The sequence below is a fragment of the Bombus fervidus genome, chromosome 5 (genome assembly GCF_041682495.2).
Source record: "Bombus fervidus isolate BK054 chromosome 5, iyBomFerv1, whole genome shotgun sequence".
Lineage (NCBI taxonomy): Eukaryota > Metazoa > Arthropoda > Insecta > Hymenoptera > Apidae > Bombus > Bombus fervidus.
The window spans coordinates 15,612,475-15,625,406 of NC_091521.1; the positions used below are offsets into that span (position 1 = coordinate 15,612,475).

The following is a 12,932-nucleotide window of genomic DNA, read 5'->3' on the forward strand; positions in this document are numbered from 1 at the left end:
TAACAGTGTTTCGATAAATTTCATTTTAATAATAATATAATATAACAATAACCTTCGCGGTATATACATCAACGATATATTACAAACCAGTATTTAATTTTTTCAATTATTCCGACACATTGTCATAGAATCCAAAATCCTGGGTTGAAAAAAATATGTTTATTGCTATATGCGTACGTATATCCATATGTACACACACGTGTATGTATATGCATATATAAATATATATATACATTCATACGTGTGCGATTAGTCTATTTTACATTCTCATTATTTAGATCATTTTCTTTTACGGAAGTATCTACTCTACACTCATTAAAACATTATTAAAAATAAAAAATATTTAACGATCTCTGTAAAGATGCAGTTGTCATATATGTATAATTTGTATCGCATTTTTCTTGTTTGTATTGCAACTGAATGTTCTTCCTGCTTCTTTTTTCAAATTAACTTTGGTTACATCGTTTGAAATTATATATCCGAAAGTTACAAATCAATGCTCAATATTCACAGCCTTGGCTCGTTCATCGTACACGAGGTAATTCAATCCAATGCATATGCATACATAAATATATAATTCTTTTTTTCATAGGTTCTATGAGGAATAGTCATAACTTCACCAACATTCGATAATTAGCAAATATTATCCATGGTACATTTATGAATGCGTAATCAAGATCTTAATGGGGCAAAATGTTCAAATATCCAATACCAAATAATTTAATAAGCATTAAAGAGGAAAGTTCAATTTAGACGCAACATGAATGATATCGCGTACAAGTATACAAGATTATAATGATAGTTACGACCATACCATTAGGACCATGTAATATACTTCAAAGAACAGAATTTCAATATGATAAAATTTGGTGTGGTTCCTATGAAACCAAAAATTTTAAGAGTAAATAGAGTACTTCTTCTGAGCATTATATGATCAGATTGTATATCCTAATATTTACAAAAGAAGCATTGCATTACAAACTAATAATCTTTTAAGGACTTAAATGAACAACATCAACATTCGTTCCTGTGGAGGGTGACATTTGCGACCTGAGCTGAAGATTCTCGCGTTTCAATTGTGTAACAACTTGTTTCAAAGCAGTTATTTCTTGTCGTAATTTTTCGTTATCGCGTAAACATTGACCCAGTCCCTGATTCGCTGCTCTTAATTCCGTTATATATTCACAGGCCTTTGATAAAATTCCACCTTTGCTCTACAAAAGAAACTCGTGGAAAAAATGCTACTGTTAAATGTTTCTATAACTGCAAATTTCATAAGTTCTATTTTAATACCTGAGTTTCATAATTTGCCTTTCCTTCACCACTGCCACTACCAGTACTGTTTGCACCTGCATTACACTCAGGAATAATTTTTCCCAATTTTGTAATCCAATTGTTTATTTTGTCTCTTCGTCGACGCTCGACTTCATTATGAGTTGCTCTTCTTCTGTCATCTCTCTAAAGCATATATTACAAATAAGACAAAATTCAAAGAGTTTTAAGGAGTGCAGGAAAAATGTACCTTTTTTAAAACAGTAGTACAATTTCTTGGTGTTTCTATTTGTAATGTAGTGGTCCTAGGAACCAATGATCTAGATGTTTGCGCAGTAGTGAAAACATCATTAGCATTTCCAATGACATAAAATTGTCCATTCAATGGGGATGTTAAGACCTGTACAGTATTATTTCCTGGTTGGGTAACTGGCAGTTCTATTTCATTGCCAGCAGTAGCGCCATTTACTTGGACTACTCTATAAGCAAGAGCTTCTTGGTAACGCATTCCATCTTCCCCAACAGGTTCTCCTGTAATTGGTTCACAATTCAAATTTTTGCAAATTAATGACTAAGCTGCTTAGAAGCTATATGAATCAACTTCATAAATCGAAAAGTAGAGAAAGCTCAAGACTTTAAACATATTTCTTTGAAATTTACTTTACAATCTGCAATGAACGAGCTTAATAAAATATTTGATATATTTTTATATATATCTAAGTTAAAGGAAAAAGTGCAATTGATCAATTTGATTTCTAATCGAACAAAACTTAATTGTCAACTTTTGAAATTCTTGAATTTATGACAAATATTTATTTACCTTCGCAATCCACGATTTCCGCTTCCTCAATAACAATTCCCGTGCCCCCGTCATCCTTCGCGTTAACAGTGCTGTAAAACAAACATAAACACATTGAAGAATGGATATGTAACTTATCTATAGAATTACGTCTATGCCTATTACTTCCACGACCGTTGTCCTAAGTCTTGTAAGTGCGCACAGTGCACTACGTGATGACCTTGAGGAGACCTCGAGCGAAACAGGAGGGATAGGTGTTCGCATTATCAGCCAGTCGATATTTAACATAAACACTACCTGACATCCTGCTGTTCGAGGTGCTGCTCCAAAATATCCATTTTTTTTTCTACCAAAAACGTTTGAATTTGTCAAAATTCACGTGAGCTGGTCACGGGACACGGCAACGAGGTCATGTGGTGCACAAGATGGCGATTCTTGATTACAACGCCATCTTACGCCACTCGATTTTATTACAATTTTCAATTTTGTCCAAATTATACCGATTAATGATAATTGAAATTCCTTAATAAGTAATGTATACGTGTAATCATTTTATAAATAATTAAGATTTCTAACGTAAATAAAATTTTCTTAATAAGAATAATGAATTCAAAAACTAAAGTTGAATAGTAAACAAAATTGTAAGATATTGTTCGAGAAACATACGTAGAAATAAAAATTGAAAAACAGGGTAGAAGGTACATTTCTTTATTGAATTTCTGTTTGTTACATTGATCATTATAGCCAACATCTATATGAATAAATACTTAACCTATATAGGTTACATCAAGGTTACGTAATTTATGGTTTCAAACATTATTTACTAATGAAGAGAAAACTTTCCTCTCTGATACTAGCATTAATTGTGATAGGGATGAACAAGTTTGTCATAGTTACATATTCGTAATTTGATAAAATTAGAAGACATGTCTTTTCAATAATTAATAATGATATTTTATAATTACATATAAAAATATAATTATAATAATGTATAGATATTCGTTTTTCTTAAAATATTTAAAACAAGTGCGTAATCAATTTCAAAATTTGCAAAATCAATAAATTAAAATATGAAAACCTGAAATTTAATATTGAATTTAAAGAATTGTATCAAGCAATTATAAATCCAATTCCACTAATAAAATAAATTTAACCAGTAAAAACAAGATTTAGAAACTTATTTATAGTTCGTTATATACGATATTATGAAATATGTTGTGATGAATATGAATAGTAAATTCATTGAAAATTGTGATTAAAGTTAATCTATGTTTATATGTATTATGTACAAAAATATGTATCATATTCCTAATAAAATATTAGGATAGAAGAATATAATATGTAGCAGAAGAATTAAATTTAAAATATATATATATACATATGCATGTGTAGTTTGTATTTATGTAGAATTGAGAAATTGTTGATGGCATCTGGCTAACAAAGAATTTATTGATATGAAGAATATGAAGACAATATAACCAGGTTTTTTATTTATTTAAATTTAGATGAAAGTACTTTCGTTTTACGTTTTTTAGAAAATATTTAAAAATTTGAAAGTCATTTCAAGGATCGCCGTAAATACGAATAGCAGGAACTACAATGTATCCTGTAATAGTTTGATTGGTCAACGAAATACAGTTCATCATGGAGTACGTCGGTACGTATTTGACGATTTTCGTGATTTTTATTAACAATTTCGAAGTAATAAGTATTTTTTTACATTTTTTTTGTATTTATTATTAATTATTTTTAAATAAAGCAAATATCTATATCCCAGAAAAATCTTACCGTGATATGTTACAATCAGGCAATTGTATATGTTGGATTAATTTCCGTGCAAACAGTTATATATATTTTTGCTATGAATCTTACATAAATCTAATTTGAAATTATTTAAAAAATATGAAATTTAACATTTATATATTTTTCCGATGAATTGCATTTTCTCTGTTCTTTCTTTTAAATACGTGTCATTTTAAACATAACCTTTCATTTATACAATTTTTCCTTTTGTAGTTTATTCGATTGCAAAATTTTCATTGTTTTTTGTAATATACCTATGGTTTATTAAGATCTTATTAATATAACTGCTCTTTTACTATTATAATATCATATTATATATGACATAATGATGACAGAATTTGTATTTAAAAAATATTAAGTTACTTATATTTTACAGATGCTGCAAAAAGTAAAAGCAACGACAACTCTTGTAACTCAACTCCTTGTGCTGAATTAGTATCAAATACAAATTCTAATGAAAATTTACTGGTAGAAAAAAAGGACTCAACAGTAAAACATCAGATTCGAGGCATACAAAAGAGAGATAATAATATTGCAACTACCTCGCAAGATCCACCCCAAGAGAACATAGACTTTAAAGTGATTTATAATAAACAAAGGATTAATGTAAATTTTCCACTTGATGGCACAGTGGCGAAACTAAAAGCTTATCTTCAAAATATTATATCTGTGCCACAATCTATGCAGAAAGTTATGATTAAAGGACTAGCCAAAAATGAACAAACATTAAGAAGTTTGGGTGTTACAAAAGGTAACTTTTATTATATAATATAATATTTCTTCTTTTGTGCACTGATTTTTATCAAATATTTATTATATGTTGTGTTATATAATTATACTTTTAAGGTGCCAAAGTCATGGTAGTAGGGTCAAAACTAGATGATGTATTAGCCATTTCACTTCCATCAAAACAGGATCTGTTAGATGAAGCTGCTTCCACTACAAATAAAGAACCTTTATCTCAGCAAAAAATACATAGGAAAGTATTAGATAAAGGTATGCCTGATGATGTGATGCCTGGTATATTAGATAGTAAGGTATGACATATTCTTTAATTAAAGTAATAATTTTTATTAAATATTGTGTATTTTTATTTAATTGTTTTAACTTTTAGGAACCTCTACCAGAATTTCCATTGGCTGGTATGTTAAATAAATCTGGCGGTAAAGTTAGATTAACATTTAAATTGGAGCAAGATCAGCTTTGGATTGGTACAAAAGAAAGAACAGATAAAATACCCATGAATTCCATAAAAGGTGTACACAGTGAACCAATACATGATCATCCGGAATATCATATTATGGTTTGTACTTTAACATAAAATTGGCATGCTTTGACATAATTAAAATTTATCTATTTTTTCAATTTTTCACAAAGGAAGTGTTGCTACATTAATATAATATGAACCATTTGATTTACACAAACATCTTTCTAAATTTTAGGCTATACAATTAGGCACAACAGAAGCTTCGAGATACTGGATATATTGGGTTCCTGCACAATACATATCCGCTATAAAAGATGCTGTTCTTGGCAAGTGGTGCTACTTCTGATCGAACATTGATGGAAGTTTCGGTCTCTTCAAAAACAAAGCGTAATCAGGTGTAAGCATTGATACAAACACGACTGTACTAGTCACACATTTTTAACAGTAAGTAATAACTTATTTTGCGTTGGATAATAACTGATATGTTCTAATAAAAGTATTCTTTCTTTTTATTAAGGAAATTTTCTTACATAATTTTTAATTTTGTTAAAAATGATAAAAATATTTTACGAATACATTTTACGTAATACATTTTACGAATTTATAATTACCATTTCTGATAGCAAAAAGAAATGTTTATACAACATTGCGATTTCTGGATCATTGAAATTTTTTAATATATTGAAGTAATGTTAACTGTAACCTTAATTTCTCTGAATTATATCGTATATAAGATTTGTAAATATCATAAGTTTTTTAACTCTTAGAAAAATACGTTATATTAAAAAGAAACATTTTATTACCTTAGGTAAAAGAATTGTCATTTAAATGAACAGATTAAAGAATTTTAACTTTTCTGTTTATTTAAATAGAAATGCTTGGATCTTTAAAATAAAAGTGAAATGTTTGTAAAATTACATTTATAGGAGGAAGTGAAGAAAGAAGTTATGATGTTGCATTTACAATCTTTTGAAGTTCGTCGAGAAATAATTCAACTTTTTAGTACATTTAATGACATTAAATAATAATTTAAAATAGTTTAGATATTCAAAAACGAATTGTTTCAAATCTATTTTTATAGTTACAATTTATGTCAAGTATCGAAACTGATTTTATAAATGTTAAATTTCAAAACAAATTTGTCGCAAATTAATTTGATTCAATTAAAAAAAACAAAAAAAGAAAAAGGACAAGAACGTACGAATTATAAATGAAATTCAAGTTGCAATAAGCTAAGTTATTATCAAGAAATATAGTCCGCATTTTATAAAGATGGGAAAAATGCAATTTTTGGTACGATGTTACTGTTCGATTACGAAACAACGAATTTGTCAAAATATATTTGCACGCATCTTGATATTGGCCTATAAAACAAAAATTTGTCCAGGGGAATTAGCCGTCTCAAAATTTCGCTATGCACTGGAGTTCAAGTGGACTGTATATCTCGACGAGCATTATTAAGACAAGCATTAAATTATTATGTAATGTTAGTATTATAAACTGCTGTAAATTAGGTTTTATACTGTACATGTACACAACTGAAGGGACGAGAACCCGGGAAAACGACAAATCAAACTTGTATTTACCGTAATATCTACATGGAATTCATAACTATTTGCACATTCGAAAAACTATTTCAATGTCCATTTAAAACAAGACTTGTACATCATGTTGTGTGATTTGATAAAAATAAACAATTTTAAGTCTTCTCAAACGTGATTTTCTTTCATTTTTTTTTTTTTTATTTATAAATTATATTGAAATATAAATATAATAAATATTTTTTATTACCTCATAAATTATTCTTGTAAATAAAATATAATAAAGTAATTTTTAAGTTTTGGGTCGAACTCGAGCTTCTTACCCGCATAATTGCGAGAAATCTAGATTTCCGTACGTTTGTTCGTTATGAACAGGAAACTCCTTATTATGACTTTAAATTACTCGAGGTTAAGCAAGCTGTGCTGCAAGGTTTACTCTGTTTGAAGTAAGAAAAGAGAAGAATTATTAGAATTCTGCACGAATCAAAAATTAATTATAATTTCGCAATTGATATAAATCTTCGCATTTCGGTGAAATGTATGTATGTAAGTGGTTCAAGGCTGAATACAGTGCTTGTATGCATGTATATGTCAAGGCAATACATATGATGACATAACATAGTTCGTGGAAATCTCTGTTTCTACAATTTAAGTCGACGTCACTTTGATGTTTTTTCCGTGACTGTCATTTTTACATATAGTGTAAATAATGAAATAGCACGTTAACTCGTTACTATTAATGGTAACATGATTCTAACCAACATGTAATAAGCGTTTTCTACACAATTGAACAATGCTTTCTCTATGACAGAAAATCTATGACTTGATGAATGAAGTGCTATCACTAATTAAGCAAAGTGTCAAAAATAAGAAATAATTTTTAAAGAAATGCGCAGAAAAACTATAAATTCTATTGTACATTTATTGCTGATGACAGAATTAATGTTGTCATTAATTTGAAATATGAGTAACCAGAAGATAAGTGGAATATGTATTATCTCCTAAGTAGATGATATACATAAAAAAGATATCCAATATCAATGGTTACTTAAATTTATATTGAATCCTGAACACTTGCCCTATTAGTAATGGAACAGAGTAATAATATTTTAGAAGATATAGAAGAAGCATTTCTAGTTTTAACAGAAAGCTTCCTGGAACAAGGTGTATCATTAGTAGATCTTAAGTCTGCTAGTTTAGAAAATAACATAAAAAATAAAAGGAACCACATCTCACATTACTTGTGTTCTAAAAAGGTTCTTCTTGCCTTATTTACACCAATATTTTGTAGCATACTTTTTAAATATTTATATTTTGATATAATCAGAAGCATTCGTGAAACTAGATGCTTAATACCAAATAATTATTTCATATGGGAATTTACAAGACCGATATCAAATTGTGATTATTGTCGGGATGTTACTTCAGCACTGATCTTGCCAAATTTAACAAGAGAAGAATTCAAACAATATGCCTATTCTTCTAGACCTATGGTGATAAAATATGCTGCAAGTCATTGGCCAGCTTCAAAGGTATTTAGCTGGAAATTCTTCAAAGATTTATATGAGAATATTGATGGTGCTTACGATTCGGTAGATGAATGTCAGTTCTTGCATTTCAAAAGTAATCTTACCAATTTACGTGATGTTTTTGCAATGACTGAAGAAAGAGCCATGCAGCATAATGGTAAAGATCCTTGGTATGTTGGTTGGAAAAATTGTCACCTTCAGATTTTGGATATTATGAAACGGTACTACAATCTACCTCATTTTTTACCAGAGGATGCGGAGGTTCCTTATTCCAATTATGTCTTTTTAGGATATGAAGAAGGTGCTATTATGCATGTATGTATAATGGTAATAATACATGCACACTTATTTTTAATTATTTTTAGTTAATCACAAGTTTTGTTTTGTTTACAGCTAGATTATATTTCGCGTCTAATGTGGCAAGGGCAAATTATAGGCAATAAAACGTGGAGCGTCGCTCCAACTCCGGAATGTGATACTGTTTGTACGCGTTTTAATTTTACTGTTTATGCTGGAGATATTGTTTTGTTGGATACAAGAATTTGGTATCATAGCACTTATGTAAAAGGAGGAAACTTTAGCTTGACAGTCACTTCAGAGTATGGATAGATCTTTATATGTATATTGCAAAATTGTATTTGATCAATTTTACAGACTACATAGATAGGATTCTATGGAGTTGAAAATTTTTATATTGTAAAATTGAAAGATCCAAAATGTTTTGCCTCGTTAAATTATTGCATTATATTGATGCTTCATTAAATATACATAAAGTTTTTACATGCACAAAAACTTTGATATTATAGGACATGCTATTAATGAGTAGCATTACATTATTTATGAAACTTTTATATAGTAAAATTTTTGAAGGTGCCATTTTTAATGAAATATATATATATTTACTAATGCATAGATTAGAATGTATAGAAGATTAAATTTTGCAATATTTTAGATTGCCTATTTATTATAATTATTATGTATCGAGTTATATACAATTTCTGGATATTTATTGGTTTTGCCATAGTTAAATACTAGTGGAAATAAGAATTAACGAATTTTTTGGATACTATTAGCACAAATGAAAAAACAATTTGTACCGTAATGTAACTGGTCATTATATGTTTGAAAATTATTTGTATATTTGTATATTTGAATTCTTATACATGTATGTGCATTTAAAAATGCATGTAGCACAAGCTATTATAGAACATTTTACTTCCAATAAAGAGATACATGCAGTTAAATACGCTTTGACTAACGAAATTTCGTGTAAATTTAATACATAAACTTTACTGAAGGCGATCAATTGTTATTTAATTTATATTTAATTATATATATGTATGTACATGTACAAATATATTCAGCCTATAATTTTTAATAAAATATATGAATATAGATAAAGTGTTTCAATGTGATTTTCCCTGCATACTCATATATAGCAACTTTTATTTTATATATTCATTTAATTGCATAAAACACAACGCGATAAAACTTTTTTTTTATAAATCGTTTATACAGTTTGACATTGCAAGTATAAATACTTGCATACTTTCAAGCATAAAAGTACAATGTATCGTATTATATTTAAAAATTGTGGATAGCATAGGAAAGATAGAAATATTGTTTCATTTAATTACACACACCAAAACGACATATATCAGAACCTAAAGTGGAATGCATATACCTGTTGCTATGCAATACAGCATATCATACATATAATACTAATTGAACAATGTGCTGATGTTACATCATCATTTTCAGACTTCAAGGTTGCATTTCTACTGATCCTTTTTCTCTGTTGCCTGTTGAAAACTTGGTGGACTTTCCTAACATATATACAAAGGAACATTTATTTATAGTATTAATTTTTGATTCCCAGATAATATTTTAAAATTATATAATAAATGTTCTACTTACATAGTATGCAGGAGGTGGAACATAGGCGCACTGGGGTCTGTTTGGATCATAATATGCACTTTGAGCAGCTTCTGCTGCTTTTGCATCTGTAAATGATAAAAGGAATAAAAAACTGATATAACAAAAACATTAAATTTTTATTCGGAAATATATTTAAATTTATGATAAGCCACATACATTTGTACATATTTGAAGTAGTAAATTTAAATTGATCTGGCATTTTTGATTTTTATAAAAAATATTCGGACAAATTAATTTTTTAAATATATATTTCGTAGTTTGATCTTTCTAAGATTTTAAGAATTTTATTTATTTTATAACAGTATTGATAAATTTTATCATGTAGATAAAATCATAAAGCAAATCACTTTTAATATTTTCACATGGATCTTGAGATAGTTCGTTCAAAAAATTAACAAGTTAACACAATTTTTCAAACAGTAACTTTGGTTGAATGAGTCATTGAATATGCTAAAAATCTATATTCTTCTTAGTGCTATTTTAACGAAAAAGAAACAAAATTAATGATTGATATACTGTTTTGATAATTTACACTAACGAATAAACAAATAAAAAATAATTAACGAGCCATAATAACACTCGCGTATTTTTGAACTATCCCTGACAACTATGTGATAATAACTGAGAATAGTGAAAGTCAACCTTACTGCAGGTCAACCAAACCTGTTGTGCAATAATGTTGCATAATATTTAATACTTAAAGTTTTTCAAGTGAAATAAAAACTATGGTATTATTGTTCGATTATTTTATGAACGAAATATATACGATTTTTAGAATAGAGCAATATTTTAAATTGGTGGGTTTAAATAAAAACAGCAAGTTATATTTGGCTAAATTTTAATAACATAATATGTTTTTGTATTATAATGATCATCACAAAGCTATATATGATTCAAGCAACAAAAATATAATACTTTAATATACAATAATAATTAATAAAAAAACAAATATTTAAAAATAATTTGATATTCACTGTTATGTGTATGTATTATATCATATGATCCTCATGTCATAAAGAATAGTAGAAGATACAAGTTCATTCATATCCTCCTTCTTTGCACTTTTAATATTCTAACTAATATTTTTTTATCTTTCATTTATTATAATTTATTTTAAAGACTTCCGAAAATTTTGCCATTATTCAGATAAAGTATGATACAAACATGCATACACAAAACATGTAGCCCCATATGTTTAATAATTAGTAATTAGGTGGGTATGGATTGTAAGGATTTTGTTGCGGGTAATAACCAGATTGTGCATAATTATTACCTTGAGAATATGGAGTATATGTTGGAGGATTTTGTGGATAACTGTTATATGCTGGCTGTCCATAGTTTGGATACGCACCTGCTTGGGACATTGGTTGGGCATTATAACTTGGATTAGCCCACCCAGGTGCTCCATTTTGTTGAGGTGGTGTCCAATTAGGTTGTTGACTGGAAGTGCCCCATGCACCCTGTGGCGGTACATTTGCATATCCTTGATAAGGTGTATTTATGCCAGGGTACGGAGGTGGCATATCCGTCATATATACACTGTTTGCTATACAATATAAATTTACATTTCCTATGTGTGTATAAAACATTAAAATTGTGCTAAATGTAAGAAAACTAATAAGGTTTTTATTACATTGAAAAGATCTTAGAGAAAAATAGATGTTTAACCTGGTGGAGTATGTGAAAATGCATCATTTTGTGGAAGCCACCCATAATAGCCAGTCTGTGTTGCTTGGTAAGCAGGTGGTGGAGCTGCATACCAATTTGATGTTGGTGGTTGGTATGGTGGTGGAGCATCATTTGCAGGTCCATTACGCTGAGCTACAAATAGGTAAAAACAGTTATATACAAAGCATCGTAACGTTCATAGATAGACAATAAGAGAGAATTATTAAAGTTTATACCTGCTAAGATAACTAATTATAACAAACTTACCCATTGCTGCTGCTCTTAACATAGCTTGACCAAATTCTATTGCACCACCACTTTTGAAATGCAACTTGAACTTGCATTCTCCAATCCAATTGCCATTTGGTTGAGCACGGCATTTACCTTTGATGTAATTAGCACCAAATATTGGCTGTTCTATTTCAACATCACATATTGTTATAAAAGGAAAACTAAATGATTGCATCCTTTCTTTGAGATCTTTGGCATTAAAAATCATTCGATGGGTGGTCAGGTATAATCTACCATATTTGGTACCAGCAAATTCCACTTGTTCTGGTCCATGGAATTCCATTGTGACATTGTCACAAAATAATAATATGCTAAATAAATAAATATTTTATTTGTTTATATCGTACTTAGTATAATATAGAAAAAACTGAAATGACGATGATTTTTATTAATTCTAACAATTTTACTGAAAATATTTGATATATCTTTGATGTAGTAATCATTATTCAGAGAAACGGTTATTGATAAAAAGGAAGTTACATTCGGAAGGCCACAACGACAACTACGTTGTAAAAACGTCATAAGCAAGAACATGTGAAACAACGATCATATTATCAAAAGTTGCTAACATATTTTATAACTTACCATTCTCCAGCGTGTATTAGAACGCCCCCGTTAGCGTGCGCTGTATTTAACGACATACTTTTTTAACGTTTTTTCCAATACTGTTGAAATTTCCAGTAACAATCTTCCTTCATCAGCTGATTCATAAGTGATAAGTATGGCGCAGTGCGCACGCGTACTTATCTCAATATAATATATCTAACGATATGGTATATGCGCACAATATGTATATGGTGAACTTGTATTTCACATAAATGCGTAACCATCTTTCTTAATTAAAATATTTTTGATGATATTGTTCAAAATACTTTACTAACTGC

The 12,932-nt window shown here is 28.8% G+C and overlaps 4 protein-coding genes across 9 annotated transcripts in view; 2 read left to right on the forward strand and 2 right to left on the reverse strand.

Moving 5' to 3' along the window:
- Nucleotides 1-8: 8 nt before the first annotated feature.
- LOC139987150 (upstream stimulatory factor 1) lies at nucleotides 9-2,523 on the reverse strand. 2 transcript variants are annotated; one of them, XM_072003097.1, is made up of 5 exons: nucleotides 2,369-2,523; nucleotides 2,093-2,163; nucleotides 1,523-1,803; nucleotides 1,294-1,458; nucleotides 9-1,214 (listed from the first exon to the last, which is right to left on the reverse strand). In XM_072003097.1, exons 1-5 carry the CDS (start codon nucleotides 2,407-2,409, stop codon nucleotides 993-995), a joined length of 780 nt encoding a protein of 259 aa, XP_071859198.1. In that variant the 5' UTR covers nucleotides 2,410-2,523; the 3' UTR covers nucleotides 9-992. The 2 variants fall into 2 exon arrangements, with proteins under 2 accessions (XP_071859198.1, XP_071859199.1); XM_072003098.1 differs by having other exon boundaries at nucleotides 2,237-2,504.
- A 1,058-nt stretch (nucleotides 2,524-3,581) lies between these two features.
- Nucleotides 3,582-6,795, forward strand: LOC139987147 (ubiquitin domain-containing protein UBFD1). 2 transcript variants are annotated; one of them, XR_011799791.1, is made up of 6 exons: nucleotides 3,582-3,728; nucleotides 4,251-4,625; nucleotides 4,721-4,911; nucleotides 4,989-5,177; nucleotides 5,317-5,525; nucleotides 6,008-6,795. XR_011799791.1 is itself a non-coding variant. In XM_072003092.1 (5 exons), exons 1-5 carry the CDS (start codon nucleotides 3,716-3,718, stop codon nucleotides 5,425-5,427), a joined length of 879 nt encoding a protein of 292 aa, XP_071859193.1. In that variant the 5' UTR covers nucleotides 3,582-3,715; the 3' UTR covers nucleotides 5,428-6,795. The 2 variants fall into 2 exon arrangements, 1 of the variants encoding a protein (XP_071859193.1); XM_072003092.1 differs by having other exon boundaries at nucleotides 5,317-6,795.
- A 136-nt stretch (nucleotides 6,796-6,931) lies between these two features.
- Nucleotides 6,932-9,526, forward strand: LOC139987141 (uncharacterized). Of its 2 annotated transcripts, XM_072003083.1 has the most exons (4): nucleotides 6,932-8,154; nucleotides 8,288-8,321; nucleotides 8,402-8,466; nucleotides 8,545-9,526. In XM_072003083.1, exons 1-4 carry the CDS (start codon nucleotides 7,711-7,713, stop codon nucleotides 8,758-8,760), a joined length of 759 nt encoding a protein of 252 aa, XP_071859184.1. In that variant the 5' UTR covers nucleotides 6,932-7,710; the 3' UTR covers nucleotides 8,761-9,526. The 2 variants fall into 2 exon arrangements, with proteins under 2 accessions (XP_071859184.1, XP_071859182.1); XM_072003081.1 differs by having other exon boundaries at nucleotides 6,932-8,466.
- A 223-nt stretch (nucleotides 9,527-9,749) lies between these two features.
- Nucleotides 9,750-12,932, reverse strand: part of Wbp2 (WW domain binding protein 2) — a 133,451-nt gene continuing 130,268 nt past the window's right edge. Inside the window, exons 1-6 of one of the 3 annotated variants that reach the window (XM_072003090.1) lie at nucleotides 12,634-12,793; nucleotides 12,025-12,359; nucleotides 11,758-11,910; nucleotides 11,441-11,635; nucleotides 10,069-10,154; nucleotides 9,750-9,977 (exon numbers count right to left, since the gene is read on the reverse strand). In XM_072003090.1, coding sequence (XP_071859191.1) covers nucleotides 9,930-9,977; nucleotides 10,069-10,154; nucleotides 11,441-11,635; nucleotides 11,758-11,910; nucleotides 12,025-12,359; nucleotides 12,634-12,689 — 873 coding nt within the window. In that variant the 5' untranslated portion in view covers nucleotides 12,690-12,793 and the 3' untranslated portion in view covers nucleotides 9,750-9,929. Of the gene's footprint in view, nucleotides 9,978-10,068; nucleotides 10,155-10,910; nucleotides 11,636-11,757; nucleotides 11,911-12,024; nucleotides 12,360-12,633; nucleotides 12,796-12,932 lie in introns of those variants that run through there. The other 2 variants (XM_072003089.1, XM_072003091.1) reach the window with 2 other exon arrangements.